The 20563-nt window shown below is 36.5% G+C and overlaps 1 protein-coding gene across 13 annotated transcripts in view; it reads left to right on the plus strand.

Annotated features, from left to right (window-relative positions):
• LOC106745322 (gamma-aminobutyric acid receptor alpha-like) overlaps nucleotides 1-20563 on the plus strand; it is a 41357-nt gene that overhangs the window by 19303 nt on the left and 1491 nt on the right. For 12 of the 13 annotated variants that reach the window (XM_014620828.1, XM_014620827.1, XM_014620832.1 and 9 more), the window contains 9 exons: nucleotides 4147-4379; nucleotides 5474-5541; nucleotides 6194-6414; nucleotides 6668-6750; nucleotides 13285-13484; nucleotides 13586-13673; nucleotides 14812-14972; nucleotides 17530-17709; nucleotides 18780-18931. In XM_014620828.1, the coding sequence (XP_014476314.1) occupies nucleotides 4147-4379; nucleotides 5474-5541; nucleotides 6194-6414; nucleotides 6668-6750; nucleotides 13285-13484; nucleotides 13586-13673; nucleotides 14812-14972; nucleotides 17530-17709; nucleotides 18780-18931 (1386 nt within the window). The remainder of the gene's footprint in view (nucleotides 1-4146; nucleotides 4380-5473; nucleotides 5542-6193; nucleotides 6415-6667; nucleotides 6751-13284; nucleotides 13485-13585; nucleotides 13674-14811; nucleotides 14973-17529; nucleotides 17710-18779; nucleotides 18932-20563) is intronic. The other variant, XM_014620834.1, reaches the window with a different exon arrangement.

Genomic DNA, 20563 nt, shown 5'->3' on the forward strand with positions numbered 1-20563 from the left:
GAGATGTTTAAGCGATTCGCAATGGCATTTGCGGTTAATTCGTGTGGTACCCATTTTCCCTCCTTTTGAATTTTTCCCATTGCATGTAGACGTTTGGAAACAGCCATCGGAGTAACATTTAATGTTGCAGACAATTCTTGAAGCGTTTGAGTAGAGTTTTCGTCCAATAATGCCTGCAAATCGGTGTCTTCAAACTTTTTCGGTTGGCCTGAGTGTTCTTTATCATTGACATCAAAATCACCAATCTTAAATCGCTGAAACCATACTTGGCATATTCTTTTCGATGGAGCATAATTGCCATAAGCTTCGAAAAGCAATTTATGAGCTGCAGCTGCAGTTTTTTTCAAGTCAAAGTAATGAAGCAGCACATGTCGAAAAAACAACTTATCGCGTTCCATATTTAATAAAAAAAAAAAAAATAGCATTGCTCGCTTAAATGAATCTTTTCGCACTAAATTTTATTGACAAATGTCTAACCTCTAAAATGCAGCCAGTTTTAGATGTCAAAATAAATTACATCTACAACTAACGTCATCTAACTGTGAGCCGCAGGAACTAAGTTTACCACCTAATATTTGTTTATAGAAAATCATGTTTTCTCTTTGTTCAAAACGAATCTTAACAGAAACACAATATCCCGCATGCAGGAACACTTATGAGGGACCATGTTAATTTTTAATTAAAAATTTAAATTATTTAAGTTTAGATTAAAATTTAAGATTACATTAAAAATTCGGAAGTACATCTATTAGTGCTATCAACATAAGCGTAATTCGTTATATTGATATCAGGATAATATCCGCTAGAGATGACCGATACAGTATCGATATTTAAAATATCGACATTTCAATGTCAATATATCGGTATTTTGTATCGATGTTTTTGCATTAAAAATTTTCACATATCAATACACGACCCTTAAATATCGAACTCTTCGATACATCTATGATGACCGCTCGTGGCGATTACTTTTTCGATTTGACTGTCTCCTTATGACTCATCTAAAAGTTTTAACAATTAAGTATTAGTTATTAATTGTGACTCTAATTCCTTCCGAGAGGCTATGTTAGCAGATAAGATATAACCAAAGAACGAAATAAGTTGATAAGTTGATCACCTAAAATCAGTTATTATTTTTATAATCCTTTGATCAGCGATTGGCATTTATAAATATTTGATTTGGTATTCCGAATTAACGTGGCGTCTCTCATGGATTTGTTTCTGACGTTTTGTAAACATTTCGTTAACAGTTTACTTTTTCAGAATGAGGTATCTCCCGAAATTAGCATTTATAGAGTAATTATAAATTATTATTATACATCTCTCATAATGTATAAAATAATATAATTTATTTTGCAAATAAAATTTTAATAAACATTTTTTTTTAATTAGAAAATAATTTTAGCGTAATTATTTAAACATTATTATAAATACATGCCATTTACATTATTACGTTCATATAACGCATAGGTACTTTTAATCAGAACTACTTGTAAAAAGTAACGCGTTACTTGTTACCTTATTACCGTATTGGGTTAATGTTTCAATGATTTCGGAACGACGTTATTTTTCAATCGTAACTTTCCCAATCTTGCTTCCAATCCAATATTTTTATGCAATTCAAGTATCGATATTGATGACATCGATATAAGACATTCGACATACGAGGGCAGTCCGATAAGTACTTAGCCTACAAAAGAAAAACGAAAATTTTGGAAAAGTGGCGATTTATTTCTTAACATAGTCTCCTTTTAGCTCGATACTTGACTCAGCGATGCTCCAACTTCTTTAACCCATCTGAAAAATACGTTTTCTCGAAGTCTGCAAAGTAGGCCTCCGTGGCAGCGATGACCTCCTCATTCGGCCAAATTGGTCGAATTGGACTACGAACTGCTGCCCCATCCATCCGTATTCTCCAGATTTGGCCCCGTGCGACTTTTTTTTCTTTCCAAACTTGAAAAAGTCACTCGCCGGGCAGAAATTTGAGTCGAATGAGGAGGTCATCGCCCCCACGGAGGCCTTTGCAGACTTCGAGAAAACGTATTTTTCAGATGGGTTAAAGAAGTTGGAGCATCGCTAGGTCAAGTGTATCGAGCTAAAAGGAGACTATGTTGAAAAATAAATCGCCACTTTTCCAAAATTTTCGTTTTTCTTTTGTAGGCTAAGTACTTATCGAACCGACCTCGTACATACAAGACATTATACATTTTGTATATCGATATTTTCATCCACGATATGGATCGATACGACATATCGATACATTCGGGTTGCATCGCCCATCTCTAATACCCGGGATTTAGGTACCTGTGTCTTTTGGGATTATTTATATTTACGGATATTATTTTGGCAATAGAGAGGGCAAGAAAATAGTAAAGCGGAAATATTTATGAGTCCATAATACGTTTGTTGTTTGTTATAAAAAAATCAATAATTTGTAACGTTTGGAATTAGCTGTATATTCAGTTACACCGGTATCCGAGTAATACCTGATATTAGAAATTATTATCTAAAAGATCTGGGTTATTTATAACTGAAATTAACAGCACTAATATCTAGACATACGCCATTAAATAATGAATATCTAGACATACGCCATTAAATATTGAAGAGGAAGAGAGAGAGAAAAGGAGATATTAATATAATAAGTTGAATTAAAATATAAAATTTACTATACATGCAGGATATGTGTTGTACTTACGCGTATGTATTATTAACGAATTATTAATGAATTATTAATTAATTAAAGAATTCTCTTCGTCGTTACGACTAAGGTATGGTGAAAATTTGGAACTATCGACAGTATTAAGCGGTTCTCTTTAAGCTTAAAATGCGAACAATCAATACGGCTTAAAATGCGAATTTCCCTTCGAAAGAACGGAGCATCGAGTTTTTCAAGTGTCGGGCAGCCAATTAATCTCGTTCACACATCCATAAAGCGCACTCACGTCCTCTGCATATGTAATAGATTCCAATTATCGACGTTCAGCGCTCATTCATAATGCAGATCGTAATTTGGACGGGCAACGACTCTTGCTAAAATAATAACGTGCGCTGTTTGCTATTTTTAATGTTTGCTCTCGTTTGATTTCGACAAAGGCGCCTCCGATGTCAATCAGCTTTTCGCAGGTCGCACTTTGTCGCATACGCGCTTACATTTACCTCCGTTCCGTTTTCCTTTCTTTGCATCTAGCCGGCCCGAATTTATTGGGAAACAATCTCCGCGCAATCAACAATTGCATCGATAGCTCGAGTGAATCGAGAAAACGTGTGTTATTCTACCGCTACTACGATGGTCCAAGGATTCGATATTCATAGTTAAATCATATACAGGGTGTTCGTCGTTAAGCGAAACATCCGTCATATACCTGTAGTTTAGGTCAATATGAACGAAAAAGTACTGTGCTATTTTGCAAACAGCTACGCAAAACTTTAAATTATTATCTTATAAGTGCGTAATATTATTTAATATTAAGTAATATTGAGAGTTTATTCTTAGAATATTATAGGAATATTATTTTAATATTGAATATTATTCATGTAATATTCTAGGAATATTACGCACTTATAGAGTAATTATTGAAAATGGTCATGCATCCTTACAGAAAAAATTACTGAATTTGCAGTGATTACATATTGAAAAAACAGCGAAAATACAGTAGATAGTGAGCATACATCGAGCAAGTCTTTCGACAACAGAAGATTTAGAATGCGTGATTGCTGACTGCATGTCCCAGGTTTAATACTACCCTGAATCTGTATTTTTTCTTTTTCTTTTTTTCCTTTCTAATATGTTTATTTTATGATATCAATAAAAAACACATACAATCTCTTTATGTATATAATTTGAATTATATTAACCAATGATCAAGTATTGGTCAAATAATTATTGAAATACTCAGTATTTAATCATTGTAATGTTCTTTAATAATTCTCAATATTAAATTTCTGTAAGGATACGCCCACTCACCTACATACATGCATTTCTCCTTTTCCACCTCTGCATTTCCTCCGCCGTACGATCATCACATGTAGTCTGTTTGTCTTGCGCGACGCCGCTTAATTCTGTATAAACAGGATATTACAGATTTCATCGGCAGCGTCACATCGCAGCGGAGTAATGAATAAAAACATTTGTGTTACACACAGCTTCGTTGTTCTCGTGCCGCTCACTGTCTGCAAATACCGTTATCACGCGCTGGAAATCAGAGCGACGACGACGAATGGCTTTGCGCCGTCCAGTCCATCATGGGGCTCTACGTGGACGATCGGCAGAGTGCCCAGGGCTACCGTGAACGACATCGTCTCGAGGAACATTACGATGGTCCTCGAGAATCTGTTGATGAATTACGAAAACAGCCAGCTACCCACGCATGGCAAAGGTAAAGGAATGAAGGACGCGGGGAGAACACCTCCAGCATCCGATTGATAAATTTTGGTGAAATTTGAAACACGACAAATACATCGAGACTAGAGACTATTAATCTTTGATAATTTCAAAGCTTGAAGGAAGAAACTTCGAACTTGCGAATTTTAAAAAGTTCGAAGCCTTGAAGGTGTCTTTGAGAGCCGCAATTTTCGCGCTGCGAAATGTACTTGATCCTTTGAAGCACAGATTTTTCCTTTTGCTTATTTTTTGTTAAACTTGGCACCTGGGGGTTTTGAGGTCGTTGATCACGGATCTAAGGTTAAAATTGAAAAAAATTTTTATAGTCTAATATGATGGAACCAATATGGAGGATCAAAATTGCAACGAATCAACAAAATCATTTCAAATTTGGTATCTTAGAGTTTTTGATGTCGAATCTGATTACGAAATTTGAGTCGAAGTAGAAAATTTGCCAAAGTTAAAAATGGCGGACCTAATATGGCCGACTCTAATTGCAGAAATTCAGCATAAACAAGATTTTGTCTATACTTTAGATTATTATATCAATTCAATTTCTCTAATTTGTTTTCACAATATCGTATTTCATAATTTGTATTCAGAAGTTTTGAAACCATAGACACTGAGTTTTTGCATGTTTGATCCGCTATTTTGTATTCAACATTTAGAATTTTATAATTTTTCAATCACGACCCCAGATTCATAATCAGCGACCCGAAAACCGTCTACATACCACATTTGAAGAGAATTGCTAATTTGCTGCAATTTCAGTCCGCCATATTAAACCATTATTTTGGATTTTGAAAATTTTCTAATTCTGACTTCAGATTCATAATTAGCGACCTCAAAAATCTTATATACAAATTTTAACACCTAAATTTTGGAAATGTTGCTGGAAAATATATTTTCGATAGGACTATAGGACTTTTCTGCTCAGTTTCAACCGTTTTACTTGCGCACCACGGAAGCCGAGCTTAGTTTTGAACACCCTATATATTCCAAAAATTCTGGAATACTGTGATATTGACGTCTCATGAATCTCTTTCTCGCAGTTACGCGTCGAAGTTTTGATATTCATTTTTTTTCCAGGTGTGCCCACGGTGGTGAAGACCAATATTTTAATTAGAAGCATGGGTCCGGTATCCGAGCTTGATATGGTGAGGTTTAATCATTCTTAGTAACGCTAAGGTGCACCAATAAACCTACCTTTCGTAATCTACACGGTTATACAAAACAATACAGAATGTTTCAGAATTATACGTAAAGGCATGACTGGCTGAACAGAACTGACAAAGACGAGCAGAAAAGTTTTAATAAATGTAAATTTGCTATATTGATCATCATTTTGCCAATTTCATGGTAAAAGTTTCATGACAAATAAGAGCTGCTTTTATCAGAAGCGCGAAGAGCTTAAAAAATAGGAAATTTGCCTTAATAAATGTATATTCGCAAATTGTTAATCCTTATTAAATTTTCACCACAAACGAGAGCGGTGCGTGTTCCATCAGAAGTGTGAAAATTTCGCTTTTCCATCGGATTTCCTTCTCACATCACCTTAGAAAAAAGAAACTAGACGTTCAGCCGAAGTGCAAATTCAGCGGTATCTGTTGAGCTACGCAATGCGGGGGTTGGAAGCGGATCCACGCGTTCCAGTCGCGTTCCACACATAAACGCGTTTACGCAACGCGGCTGGAACGCGGCCCCGTTTCCCGCTGCTGTTCTCTCTGCGTTGGCTGGCCGTTTTCTGACCTGTACATAAATCTAACGCGAGAACCCGGGCCCTTTTCTAAATATCTTCCCATCCGCCAGGATTACTCAATGGATTGTTATTTCCGACAATCGTGGCGCGACTCACGCTTGAGCTTCCTCGGGCCGATCAAGTCGCTTAGTCTCAGTATCAAAATGCTCGAGAGGATCTGGCGTCCCGACACTTACTTCTACAATGGCAAGCATAGTTACGTGCACACCATCACCGTGCCAAACAAGTTGCTGAGGATCTCCCAGGATGGCGATATACTGTATTCCATGAGGTTCGTTCGCGCATGAATTCACGCATCTGTGTGTAACGGATCGACCGAATCTCTCTCGAGATTTCGCTGATTCCAGGCACGATTCCGTCACGGGTGTTGCCGCGCTCGCGAGTCGGACGCGGTTGTGCTTCGGTGTGATTTTCTTGAATAAAAAACATCGCTAGGAAAACATATCGTCTCTTTCATTCTTTGATATAATATTGTGATAGACGACTGTAATTCTCTTTTTTAAACATATTTTCCCGTAACGCAGGCTCACCATTAAAGCTAAGTGTCCCATGGAGCTGAGGAACTTCCCCATGGATCGACAATCTTGCCCGTTGATAATGGGAAGTTGTAAGTATCGAGCTAAGGAAATGATAACGTGAGGCGAATGTCGCTTCTCGAACAGTTGGGTTTCGCGTTACGAGAGAATTAATATTTAATAAGAAAAATTTCGAGGCTTAGTTAATAGCTTTAGAATTGAAATTAGAATTGATTATCGCTTAATCATTTTGGTCATTTATTCATCATTTACTTAGAATAATCTTTTAATTGTCGAACAATTATAACTCCGATTAATTCACAAATTATATTCTGGATCTAAATCGTCAATTATAGTTAATTTTGTGGTATTGGCCACAAATATAACAATTAAAATCAAAACTTAGCTTTAATTTCCATTGGATGGGTGGATAAGTTTTAAAGGTGTCGATTCATAGTCAGAATTGGCCATTTTTAGATCCCCTGCTTTGAAAAGCTGCAAGCGACATTCTCTTTTAAAATTCTTTACCAATTAAATCTCTAAATCATGAGAAATAACATTTATTGAAAAACTGACACTCCAAAAACAACGTTGCTTCGAAATCTGTCATCTTTTGGTTTATTTTTGAAGTAAATGTCATTTTTGGGGGCAATATTTAAGTTTGGTTTATGTAGAATCTAATTAGAAATATTAAAAAAAAATTTGTTCCGTATCTCTTTTTGTTTTTGAGAAATCATGGTAAAACTGATGAGAGACATAGTTTCGAGAAAAATGCGGTAAAGTTTCATAACAGATTTTCAACATAATAAAATGTGTGACTCGATTCTAAACTATCTAAGATTATACAGGGTGTCCAAAAAGTCTGGAAACACCTGAATAATTTCCCAGGTAAATTATTTTTGAAAAATATTAAGGTCACTCTTGTAGTAACTTTTGACGAGGAATTCAATGGTGACCTTGGATTTGACCTTGACGATGATCTTGAAGGTTATTCCAAGGTCAGCTCAATTTTTTTTAATGGAAACTCCCTTTTTTGACGTCGGCAATCGAAAGAGCGGGAAATTTTACGTCCAAAAACATTATAAGGCCATAAATCGTGGTTGACCTTGAAAGGTTTTTTAATTCATCCATTCAAAGGTTATTTAATTTTGAGGACTGGATATCTTCGAAGAACGCAGTTGATGAAAATAGCTTACTTTAGTTATTTTGTTTAATTGCAATTAGTGGTGACCTCAAACTCAACCTTGTTGGTGTCCTTCAAGGTTATTTTAAGGTCAAATTTTTTTTTCTAAAAGCCCCCTCATTTGTCGTCGGCAATTGAAAGAGCGGAAGTTTTCATACTTTTACTTTTAGCGTTATCCAGGAACAACGGCGGGGACGTAGTAAGGACTGTTTCCTTTGGGGTGCTTGCTTAACGTGACTCCCCTTGCCTCTCACGATGGGGTGCTGGATTTACGTGAGTCCCCTTGCCTCTCACGTGCATTGATAAACATTTGGTCACTGTATTTAACGCAAATACTCGAATTGTTCTCCGTTTACTTCTTGACAGTATGACATGACCTAATCGATGGTAGAAAGCACCAACAGCCTTTTTGATGATTTCAGTGAGAATGAGAACTGATTCATCAACGATCCTTTGCCGTAATTCATCTAAATTTTGGGGTTTTGTTTTGTATACCCGATCCTTTAGATAACCCCAATAGAAATAATCTAGAGGTGTTAAATCGGGTGACCTAGCTGGCCATTCAATTGTGCCTCTTCGTCCTATCCATCGATTAATAAATCGATTAATAAATACTGTATCTAAGTAAGCGCGAACGTCTCGTGCATAATGAGCTGCTGCGCCGTCCTGTTGATACCTTGTGTTATTAAAGTTGTCTCCAGCTATTTCTCTTATTGCAGGAACTATTTGATTTCGCAGCATAGCTTCATAGTTTTGGGCATTTAGGTTGCCATAAAAAAAAATGGTCCTACAATTCTATTATTTAGTATTCCAGCCCAGATATTTAATTTTTGTGGATATTGTGATTTGGCTTCTCTTGCCAAATGAGGGTTTTCATCTGCCCAATATCTACAATTATGCCTATTTAAGCTTGAGTCAAGTTGAAATGTAGCTTCTGAGAAGACTATATTTGATGGAAAGTTGGGATTTTGAACTATGCGTGCCATCATATCATCACAAAATTCAGCGCGACGATCGAAATCGTCTTCATTTAACTTGTGTATCAGTGTTACATTTCAACTNAACCGATGATTTACTTATTTCGTGCTCTTGAGCAGCTCTACGAATTGAAGTAGAATTGAAGTAGAATTGAAATCCCTTTGGGGTGCTTTTAAAATATTGTTTCTAAACTTCTTTTTTACAGCTTTATTTTCAATTTTTTTTGTTTTTCAATAATAAACATAACGTCTTATTCTTTGATTTTGAATATGTAGCTAGCATTTCAGACATAAACAAATTATAGAAGATATCCAGTCTTCAAAATTAAATAACCTTTGAATGGATGAATTAAAGAACCTTTCAAGGTCAACCACGATTTATGGCCTTATAATGTTTTTGGACGTAAAATTTCCCGCTCTTTCGATTGCCGACGTCAAAAAAGGGAGTTTCCATTAAAAAAAATTGAGCTGACCTTGGAATAACCTTCAAGATCATCGTCAAGGTCAAATCCAAGGTCACCATTGAATTCCTCGTCAAAAGTTACTACAAGAGTGACCTTAATATTTTTCAAAAATAATTTACCTGGGAAATTATTCAGGTGTTTCCAGACTTTTTGGACAGCCTGTATAATAGTGTCAAGAGAGAACGTTCTATTAGGTTGGTGCATATGAAATGTCGGATTCTTAAGTGATTGTATAAAACTGTATATCTTTCTTCAAAAGCTGTTTATTCAATCAAAGTATGCTCCANTCAGATAGATTCTCTTTATCTGTTGACGACAAGGAAATCAATCTTCTTCCACAAAATCTTGCGTGCATCGCTTTGCGTGCAACGCGTCAGGTTTAATTCCTTATATACAGGGTGTCCCATTTTTAAGTTTCCACTAGATTATCTTTTTAGGAAAGCATTTAACCCCTTGGCCTACACGATATCTGCCAATTGCGCGAGCTATAGTAAACAAGAAAATCGGTCGCGCGCCGTGCCATTCAACTGTTCAGCCGTGTACCCGAACTGGCGCAAAATGTATACCTTTTGCGCCAGTTCGGGTACACGGCTGNTTTTAAGTTTCCACTAGATTATCTTTTTAGGAAAGCATTTAACCCCTTGGCCTACACGATATCTGCCAATTGCGCGAGCTATAGTAAACAAGAAAATCGGTCGCGCGCCGTGCCATTCAACTGTTCAGCCGTGTACCCGAACTGGCGCAAAATGTATACCTTTCATGACATATATATTTTAGTGCAACGAACGGAATTGTGAAATAATAAACAATGTTTAGGTACAAAAGTATTGGATGTGGAATAACTCCATTCGCTTGTTCGAATAATACGCGGCATCTTATGCACCAATTCCTCACCACGAGTCTGACTCGTGGCTTTTGTTTATGGCACAAATTCTTTACCACGAGTCAGACTCGTGGTTTTCGCTTATGGCACAAATTTTTCACCACGAGTCAGACTCGTGGTTATAGGCCAAAGGGTTAAGAAAAAAATATTTTGAACAAAAGTTGTGTATTTTCAAGGGGGACACAAGATAATGGGAACGATTTGATCTTGGATTGTTGTTTAAAGGTCACGTGAAGCTTACCTTCAATTTATTAAATGGAATTATTTATTTTTCACTGCATATACTTATATCGAGAGCTTTTCAAAACATTATAAATAAATATTTTTTCCTCAAGTACTTTTTGAGTTATAAGACTTAAAATTTATAGAATCGCCTACATTAGCATTATCCAAGATGTACCACGTGGAGGTTGATTTTAGCCATTTGATTTATTCCAAAAATAGAAGTTTCCATTAAAAAAATGGACATCCTGTATATTAACAACTTTTTCTCCCAAATTGGCATTTAAATTTGAGACGTTTAAATATCTCTTATTCTCTTATCCTCTTCATTGAACGTCGCTGCACTTAACCCTTAGCTGACACACGGGGTTAAAAGTACCCCAGAGTGTTTTTGAACGCAAATTTTTCATAGTTGCGCGCCAAATTTGGTTCTGTGGCGTCACCTAGTATTAGTCGAGGCTTGACCCAATATTGATAAATAAAACAATTATATACATTTTTTCTCGCTGGGGTCCAAAATACCCCCTATAGCGTGTACGTTATTATTTTGACCTATATCAGCTAAGGGTTAAATATATAGCTATTTGCTGCACAACTTCTAATCCAGAGAAATTATGCTTAAAAGCAATTTTCATACTAATTTCTCAATCCAATTTCCCATACTAATAGGTGGAAACTTTCGTTCGCATTCGGTGTAAAATTTCTTAAACATCTTTCAAAAAGTTCGACATATTTGCAATATACAATGCTAGTATAGTGAAATTTTTGTTTTACAAAATACGTCGAAAAATCTGAGCACACACCTCTTTTGTTGTTCAACTGCCAATATCGTAATATTCAATATTTTTGAATTCAAGTGGCAAAACACTGTTATACAAATTTTTTTATTAGAAATCATTAAAATTCAAAAACCAATTTTTTGATCATTTTAAATGTCCAGTTTCCCCTTAAATTAATATTATACGGTGAGTCGTACCATAAACATGTACCTTATTCGTCTAAATGTTAAAAAATTAAATTAAGTAATTAAAAAATCGAGATTAAAATCGAAATCGATTGAAAATTACTGAAACGTCTCAACAACGACAGCTTTAATGACATTAACTTCAACTGCGTTTGTTTCGATAACTAAACGTTAATCTATAGTTGACAATATATCGCGGCTTTTGTTACATCACTCATTCTTGTGCTACGATCGAGTAGCGAGAAATCCCTTACATTCATTCGTTCTTTTTCTTCGGTGCATCGATCACGCGGAAATCAACGCGACGGAAAGGCAGTTGTAACGAACATCTGGAAGAAAAGAACATTTTATCCGCATGTGGTTCTCTCGCAGCTCTCGTAGCTCGATGCAACTCTCTGAGTGTATAACGAAAGTCCATTACCCTTTCCGAAATTTCCCTTTGGCGCGCGCATCACGATATCGTTCACGTTATGTCCTTACGATCGCAATAAATTCGATATGTTGCGTTACGTTTCGTTCCTCCGGTTTTACGTGCCGGATCCGCCACGTTATGTCACAGCAGCTGGCACTTACCGAAGCCTACGGTGCAACGTAATATCGAGTTTTATTATCATAAGCGGCCAGACCCTCGAGTAGAGACACTTGATTTGAACAGGACGTTATCGAGACCCGGAAGTGCGGAGATATCAGAGTTTAACCTTTAGAAGTACGGTGGGAAGTATATTTCCTTTCTTTTTTCTTCCAGATTTTTGTCGATAAAATTTTCATTGCTATATTTGGATTGTTTTTTTTATTTTTCTAGTATCTTAGGGATAGGTGAATGTAAAAAAAATCGTTAAAATACATATTTTGTTAACTGCAAAAGTGTTATAAATAACCAACTTAAGAAAATTAAGAAAAATGCCTGTTTTTTCAGAGAAAATACATCTTCCAGCGCTTTACCAAAATTTAGGTGTTAAAATTGACATATAAAGTATTTTGAGGTCGTTAATTATGAATTTGATGTCAGAATTAGAAGAATTTTCAAAATCATAAATGGCGGTCCAATGTGGCGAACTGAAATTGCAGCAAATCAAGCAATTCTCTTTAAATGTGGTATTCAATGAATCAAGAAATTTTTGGTTTTGTTTCCTTTAATCCGCTCTTTTTAGCTGCACTGTCGAATAAGTGTAATAAGTTAGAGCTAGACAAAATATACTTGTCTCTCTCTAATTTATTGCACGAATTCAACAGTGCAACTAAAAAGAACAGATCATTTGTTTCAATTGATCAACTCACTTTAAGCCCGTATCAAACTATCGACTGTGAGTGAGCAGTCAATGATTATTGGTCTCTTTTTTGTTAGATCCTTAAAATAGAGCGATTACGTTGGCGAATTACTTAACAATTGTGCAATTTTATGATTTGCGTGATTTTTATTATAAATTTTTATAAAGTCTCTCATGAAAACAATATCATATAAAAAATTATCTAGATAAGTAGCGCTATTTATCTTACCTTTTATCGAAAGTTGCACATTTCTTTCAGCAAGCTAGTGTGGCTGAGCGAAGTGAGGCTCCCGCGCTGAACATTTTTGGACCGGCGGCGAGCGTTTGAATCTCGCCGACGACATGTCCGTATGCAGTGTTCTTTTTTTATGTTTTCTTACCTTACGACATATACTGTAATCTACTGTAATTACAATTCATATTGTAATGTCTCGCAAACAAAGGCCCATTTGCACAAACCCTATTTGGATGTTGATGCTCAACATCGCAGATATCGAACGTGCTATGACTCGTTAGGAAATCGATTTTGCAGGTTGTGGCATCTTCTTGTAAGATGAATTTTTCGAATTTCCATCTCATTTAGATGAATCTAAAATCATTTAAGGCAAACACTGATTATTATTAATTATAATTAATTGGAATAATATTTACTATTGTTTCGTCAGACGCGTACACATCGGGACAATTGGTTTACGAATGGCAGGAGGGCTCATCGGTAAACTTTGTGCCCGGTATGGCATTGTCGCAGTTCGACTTGATGGGCTCGCCGTATAGAAACCTCACCTTCGTGCGCCGGGAAGGTGAGTTCTCGGTGCTGCAAGTGTCCTTCAATCTGCAACGGCACACGGGCTACTTCCTCATACAAGTGAGAGCGCACGTGCTGATAGCACAGATGATAATTCACATTTACGTGGCGAGCGATTGGCGACCACGAGAACGACTTCATCTCTTCTTTCACATTGACAGGTTTACGTACCGTGCGTGCTGATAGTCGTGCTGAGCTGGGTGTCTTTTTGGATCCATCGCGAGGCGACGAGCGACCGTGTCGGTCTGGGTGAGTGTCCTTCGGCAAATCAATTTTCATAATTCAATTAACTTATTCCTTGTGGATTTTACATCGTTGGATTCCTTATCGCGGTTTGATCGATTTCTTTTCCCTTCCTTCCCTCCCCCCCCCCCTCACACTCNCCCTCACACTCTCTTTCTCGTTCGAAAATAATTCGGGACCCTTTGAAGGACATACTTTCCCTCCCACTTATTTTTTATCAAATTTGGTATTTGGAGGTTTTTGGGGTCGGTGATCACGAATCTGAGGTCAAGATTGAAAAATTGATTAAATCTAAGATGGCGAATCTAATATGGAGGGCCGAAAGTGCAAATCAACCAAATCATTTAAAATTTGGTATTCATGAGTAATACATGAATATTTTATTTAATTTTATTTAGAAATTCAATATAAGCAAGATTTTGTCTATGCTGTAGATTATATCATTTCAATCCCTCTAATTTGTTTTCGCAATATCGCATTTCATAATTTGTACTCGGAAGCCATAAACATAATTTGTACTTTGATAGCCACAGACACAGAGTTTTTGCATGTTTAATCCACTATTTTGTATTCAACATTTCGAATTTTGTAATTTTCCAATTTCGACCATAGATTTATAATCAATGACCCGAAAACCCTCTATATACTACATTTAAAGAGAATTGCTTGCTGCAATTTTGGTCCACCAAATTGGACCACCATCTTTGATTTTGAAAATTTTCTAATTCTGAAATCAGATTCGTAATCAACGACCTCAAGAAATCCTATAATATAATATAACTCTATATATACATTTTAACACCTAAATTTTGGAAAAGTCACTGGAAAATGTATTTTCTCTGAAAAAACAAGCATTTTTCTTAGTTTGGTTATTTATAACACTTTTTGCAATTAACAAAATGTATATTTTAAAGATTTTTTTACACTCGCCTAGCCCTAAGATATTAAAAAAATAAAGAAAACAGTTCAAATATAGCAATGAAAATTTTACCGACAAAAATCTGAAAGAAAAAATGTGGGAAATATTCTTCCCACCGTGCCTCTAACAGTTAAGAGTGATGGAAGGAGAGAAGAGAAAATTACATGTATCGAAACCCGAAATATCGCGTCTCACGATACCGCATTGACGTCGTAAATCCCGCAGGTATCACCACCGTCTTGACGCTCTCGACGATAAGCCTCGATTCCCGAACAGATTTGCCGAAAGTGAGATATGCCACCGCCCTGGATTGGTTCCTCCTCATGAGCTTCGGCTACTGTATCGCCACCCTGTTGGAGTTCGCCGGTGTCCATTACTTCACAAAGGTGACGATCTCCGCGATAATCGCGATATCCCTGACCGTTTTCTCCGGAAGGGAAAGAGAGAGAGAAAGAGAGAGATTTCGTAAGGAAGGCGCGAATTTTATTTATATTACCAGGTGTATGCATAAGTTTTTTCCGGTTTTTTGGTAAAAAAAACACGTAATTTTCAAGGGAAATTAATTTTTTTTAATTCAAAATATTAGCCATCGGCTTCTATACATTTCGCCCATCTTTCAGGTAATTTATGAATACCATGCCAGAAAAACTGCTTGTCTTTTGCGGCAAACCATTCGTCGAGCCATTTTCCAACTTCCTCGAAATTGCTGAAGTGCTGCTCTGCGAGCGCGTGCCCCATTGATGCGAAGAGGTGATAGTCAGATGGCGCCAGGTCTAGGGAGTACGGCGGGTGCGGAAGGATGCCCCATCCAAACGATTTCAAGCTGTCTTTCACTGGTTTTGCTGTGTGAGACAGCGCATTGTCGTGTAACAAAATCACTTTGCCATGTCTTCTGGCCCATTCCGGTCGTCTTTCGATTAATGCGTGGTTTAAATTAATCATTTGTTGGCGATAGCGTTGTGTATTAACGGTTTCGCCGGGCTTCAAGAGTTCATAATACACAATACCGCTCTGGTCCCACCAGACACAGAGCATGGTCTTCTTGCCGAAGCGATTTGGCCTTGGTGTTGATGGACCGGCTTCGCCAGGTGAAAGCCACGATTTTTTCCGCTTCGGGTTTTCAAAATAAATCCATTTTTCGTCACCCGTCACAATTCGATACAAAAATGATTTCCTTTCGTGGCGTTGAAGCAGCATTTCACAAGTGACTTTGCGATTTTCCATTTGACGTTCATTCAAATTGTGTGGGACCCATTTACCGAGTTTATTGATCTTTTCCATTGCTCGTAAACGCCTGCTGATTGTTTCTTGTGATACATGTAGTGCTTCTGCTAATTGCCGTTGAGTTTGAGTTGGGTCATCATCCAATAACTCCTGCAATTGCTCGTCTTCGCATTTTTGTGGTCTACCAGAGCGCTCACTGTCTTTCACATTGAAATCACCATTTTTAAATTGTCGAAACCATGTCTCACATGTTCTAATCGATGGAGCGTGTTCACCATATGTTTCTACCAGCAAACGATGACTTTCAACAGCCTTTTTCTTTTGATTAAATAAGAAAAGCAATGCGTGCCGCAAATGTTCTTTTTCAGGCACAAAACTCGACATGATCACTGAACGATAAAACAAAGACGCTAGTTTTTGGCGGACTCAACTTGTGTGTGTTTGTAGTTTTAAATGTCAGACGAACAAAATGACGTATGTGTCAAATTAATACGCTGCGTACTTTTCGCTGGCGCCATCTCTTAGTTAAACCGGAAAAAACTTATGCATACACCTGGTATATATACCTCTGCTTGGGAGAATAGCTCGTACGCTCTGGAAGCTCACAGGAGACGAGACACTGACGGTTTCTCGTGTCGTTCTTACGATAGATAGATTCCCCGTATGATCTTCCGTCAAGTCGAAACTTAAACGATATGACATACTTTGGAAGTAGGGATATTAATTTTCGATAATATTGGTCAAATGTTACATCATAATTTGTATTCTCTCTGAATTTTTATTCTTTCTATTTATACTCACGTTTTAAGGCAGAAAATGAAAATAAAAAGTTATTTATTTCTAATTTAAGAAATGTAAAGAGAAAGGATATTTTCATTTTTGTAAATCAATAATACGAGAGGTATGAAAATAAAACAACGAAACATATTTTTACTATAATTTTTTTTCATGTCCGAGTGGTAAAAACATACATTTAGCTAAGAGTACAAAATGGAATTTTGTTGATTCGTTAAAATCTAATCTCCAATCTCTAGTCCGATACGGGGCTTAATGCAGGTCCATATTATTTCGTTCATTTTATCAAAAAATGAATTCAGAATATGGACCATAACATCATTTCAGATAATTTTTAGATAACATGTTTTTTTATCTAAGATGGAAATGAATATATTTTATATTTCTTTCATCTAGATAAAGATAAACATTATTTATTTATTCATCTGAATAATTATTTAGATAATTTTATCTAGATACCGGCTTGCACTATTTATCATAGACGTACACCTAATACTTATATTTAATTCTTTCAGTACGAGCGCTTTGTCCGCCGTGACACTCCCGCTGTACGAGACACCGTTCCGAAAATACACACATAGCGCGTGGTCAGTCCACGCTCGTATAAAGATTTTCCTAAGCGTTAAATAAGAACTGAGCTTAATCTAATACGTCAGTAAGATAAAATACTCTGTTATCAACTATAGATGGCGCTTGTGCATATAGGCTGTCACATGGATGCCGGATATATCCGGCGCTCGTACCGAAAGGGTTAAACAATCTTATAATTTCAATATTCCGTGGCTTTGATATTTTCAAAATTCAAATACTGAACGCCGAGATTTCAAATCTTCGAAAAATTCGAATATCGGGAGACATTAGCCGTAAACGCTAAAGCTCTTTAAATTCATTCACCTTCGCTTTGATATTCTTGTGACTTCACAGATCGGCAGCGGCGAGATTCCGTTAGACGACGAAGAGTGGGAAGAGTGGAAGGGCATTGGTAGAGAAGAGTTCGAGGATACATTACGCACGATGATCTCCTGCAGTCCACAGACCGACCATCCAGAGATCTTGGATACGAGCGCTAGAAGACGCGGCTCTCTCATGTGCGCGCTGTATAGCGTTAGTTCGACATGCTACTGATACCTTCCTATTCGTATATTGATTTGTTCCATAGAAATTGCATCCTAAGGACTGTTGCACATAGTATGGCTTAAGTCCGGAACTACAATATATGTAGTGAGCCTTTAATCCTTTGCTCTGAGCAAAAAAATATAACTTAATTTCTGATAGAAGGCATTTCCAGCGCTGTCAAAAATCGTAATAACGCTTGTCTGGCAGCGCTGGAAACTTTTTTTACTTAAAATTACGTAACAATTCTGTGCTCAGAGTAAAATACTAAAGGCTTACCATATCTACATATTGTAGATACGGGCTAATGATCTACGATAGACATAAGTCATGACATAAATCAGGCATATGTCGTAGAATATAATGTAATGTTACATAACTAAGAGTAAGTGAATAATCTGATCATTTTTAATTAAATAAAAATTGTGTTTAGATGTCATGAAAATAAATGATAAAATTGTTATGGAATTTAAAACACAATTTACAATTTTTGTAAAACGATGATTTATTTTATGTCGAAAGATTTTTTAAGCAATCTTATACAGGATGTCCCAAACTAATCTCAGTTCCCGTGATGTGTAAGTAAAACGGGTGAAACTGTATATATATTTTATGAAATAAATTTCATAAAAATCTTAAATTAATTCTTTAAATGATTATTTATTTTCGGAACAATTATAAATGATTACCTTTTATTTACTTAGGAATGAACGGATTATTTATTTTTAGTTATATAGCATGTTAAATTCTATGACATACGCCAAAGCTTGTACATTGCTTACGTTTACGTCTGTTGTAGCTCATCATGCCACATTATATGATGTAGCCCTAAAATATCACTTGTATATTTGAGAAGATCCTGAGGTAAACAATTGAGACGTTTCCTTGAGACGTCGTTCATAGCTGAATTCCTTTATTTTCTCTTCGATTTGATTGTGTCTTGCATGAAACGATTACGTTTGTAACAGAGAGAGAGAGAGAGAGAGAGAGAGAGAGAGAGAGCGTAAAAACTTAAATTATTGAGTAATAATTGCTCTTAAACAATGTTTTGTTCTTGGCAGGATGGAATCACATACGAACGAGATTCCTGTCGCTCCATCACTGTTGCCGTTTCTTCAAAACCGTCGACGATGGAACAGCAGACGCAGACCGAGCTTATTTTGCCACTGTGGCGACAGTTTCTATATTGCTTAGCGGGCGATGACGCATTCAGGTATTTAATTTATTCATGTATTACGGGCCGCTAAATTGTTTTTTTCAAAAACTTCCTCTAAAATCGAGTAAAATTTGAGAATAGATATTAGGTTGGTGTAAATGAAATGGCCGTTTTCAGTGCTTTGAATTTCCCACCCCTATCCCCTTTCCCACCCTATAGATTACTTTTCTTTCATACAGAGAACGGTGTATATATACTGTGTGAAAAGTACATGATCCACGTGTGATTTAGCGTACATAACTTTATTTCTATATTATACTGTTAGTCATAGAAGTTTGCATTAACGCCTTGATGGAAAATAGAAACATTCGTGTAATTTACTTGTACGAGTTCAAACTTGGTCATACTGCAGCCGAGACAACGCGTAACATTCATACTGCATTTGGTGAAGGTACTGTAAGTGAAAGAACGACGAGACGTTGATTTGAAAAATTTCGTTCTGGGGACACAAACCTCGACAATTTGTCTCGCGGACACGCACCTTCCATCATTGATGACGTTGTTTTGAAGGAGATTGTTGAAATAGATTCAAGGTTAACAGTCTGAAAGATTGTCAAAAGATTCGAAGTTGATCATTCAACTGCCATCCGATATTTAAACAAGTTGGGAAAAGTGAAAAAGTTGGATAAATGGGTCCCCCATGAAGTCATAGAGAGAGACAGATTGAGACGTTTGGAGATCTGCATTTCTTTGTGGTTGCGACAGAATACAGATGGAATTTTACACAGGATTGTGACTTGTGATGAAAAATGGATTTTGTACGACAACCACCGACGTTCTGCATAGTGGTTAGATGCGAATGAGGCTCCAAAATCGAATCTTCATCCCAAGAAAATGATGGTGTCTGTATGGTGGTCTAGCAAAGGTATCGTTCATTATTCATTTACCAAACAAAGTTATAAATTCTGATAAGTACTGTCAGGAAATTGCCACCATTTACCAAAAACTGTGCGCTCAACAGCATTGGTCAACAGACACGGCATGTTGCTGTTGCACGATAACGCTAAACCACACATTGCAAAACAAACCGTTCAAAAACTCGTCGAGTGAACATTGAAGTTTTTCTTCACTCTCCCTATTCTCTAGACATCTCACTAACAGATTATCATCTTTTCAAGCATCTTGGGTGCGATTTTGGCGGGCAAAAATTTCAATGAAAAAAGAAATGTGAAAATGCATTTAAGGAGTTTATCAATTCAAACTCTCCAGATTTTTTAAAAAGTGCATTAATGCATTTGAATCAGGTTGGCGGAAGTGTATTGAAATAGGTGGAAGCTATTTTGATTAGTTATGTAAGTTTTAAATTTAAAAAATACAAGTTTCAACTTTATACTTATAAACGGNCACCCTCCCTATTCTCTAGACATTTCACCAACAGATTATCATCTTTTCAAGCATCTGGATGCGTTTTTGGTGGGCAAAAATTTCAATGAAGAAAGAAGTGTGAAAAATGCATTTAAGGTGTTTATCGATTTCACGCTCTCTAGATTTTTTTAGAAAATGCATTGATGCATTTGGATCACGTTGGCAAAAATGTATTCAAGTAGGCGGAAGTTATTTTGATTAGTTATGTAAGTTTTAAATTAAAAAAATACAAGTTTCAACTTTATATTTATAAACGGCCATTTC

This window comes from Dinoponera quadriceps, unplaced genomic scaffold (assembly GCF_001313825.1).
Source record: "Dinoponera quadriceps isolate SergipeBrazil2010 unplaced genomic scaffold, ASM131382v1 scaffold1683, whole genome shotgun sequence".
NCBI lineage: Eukaryota > Metazoa > Arthropoda > Insecta > Hymenoptera > Formicidae > Dinoponera > Dinoponera quadriceps.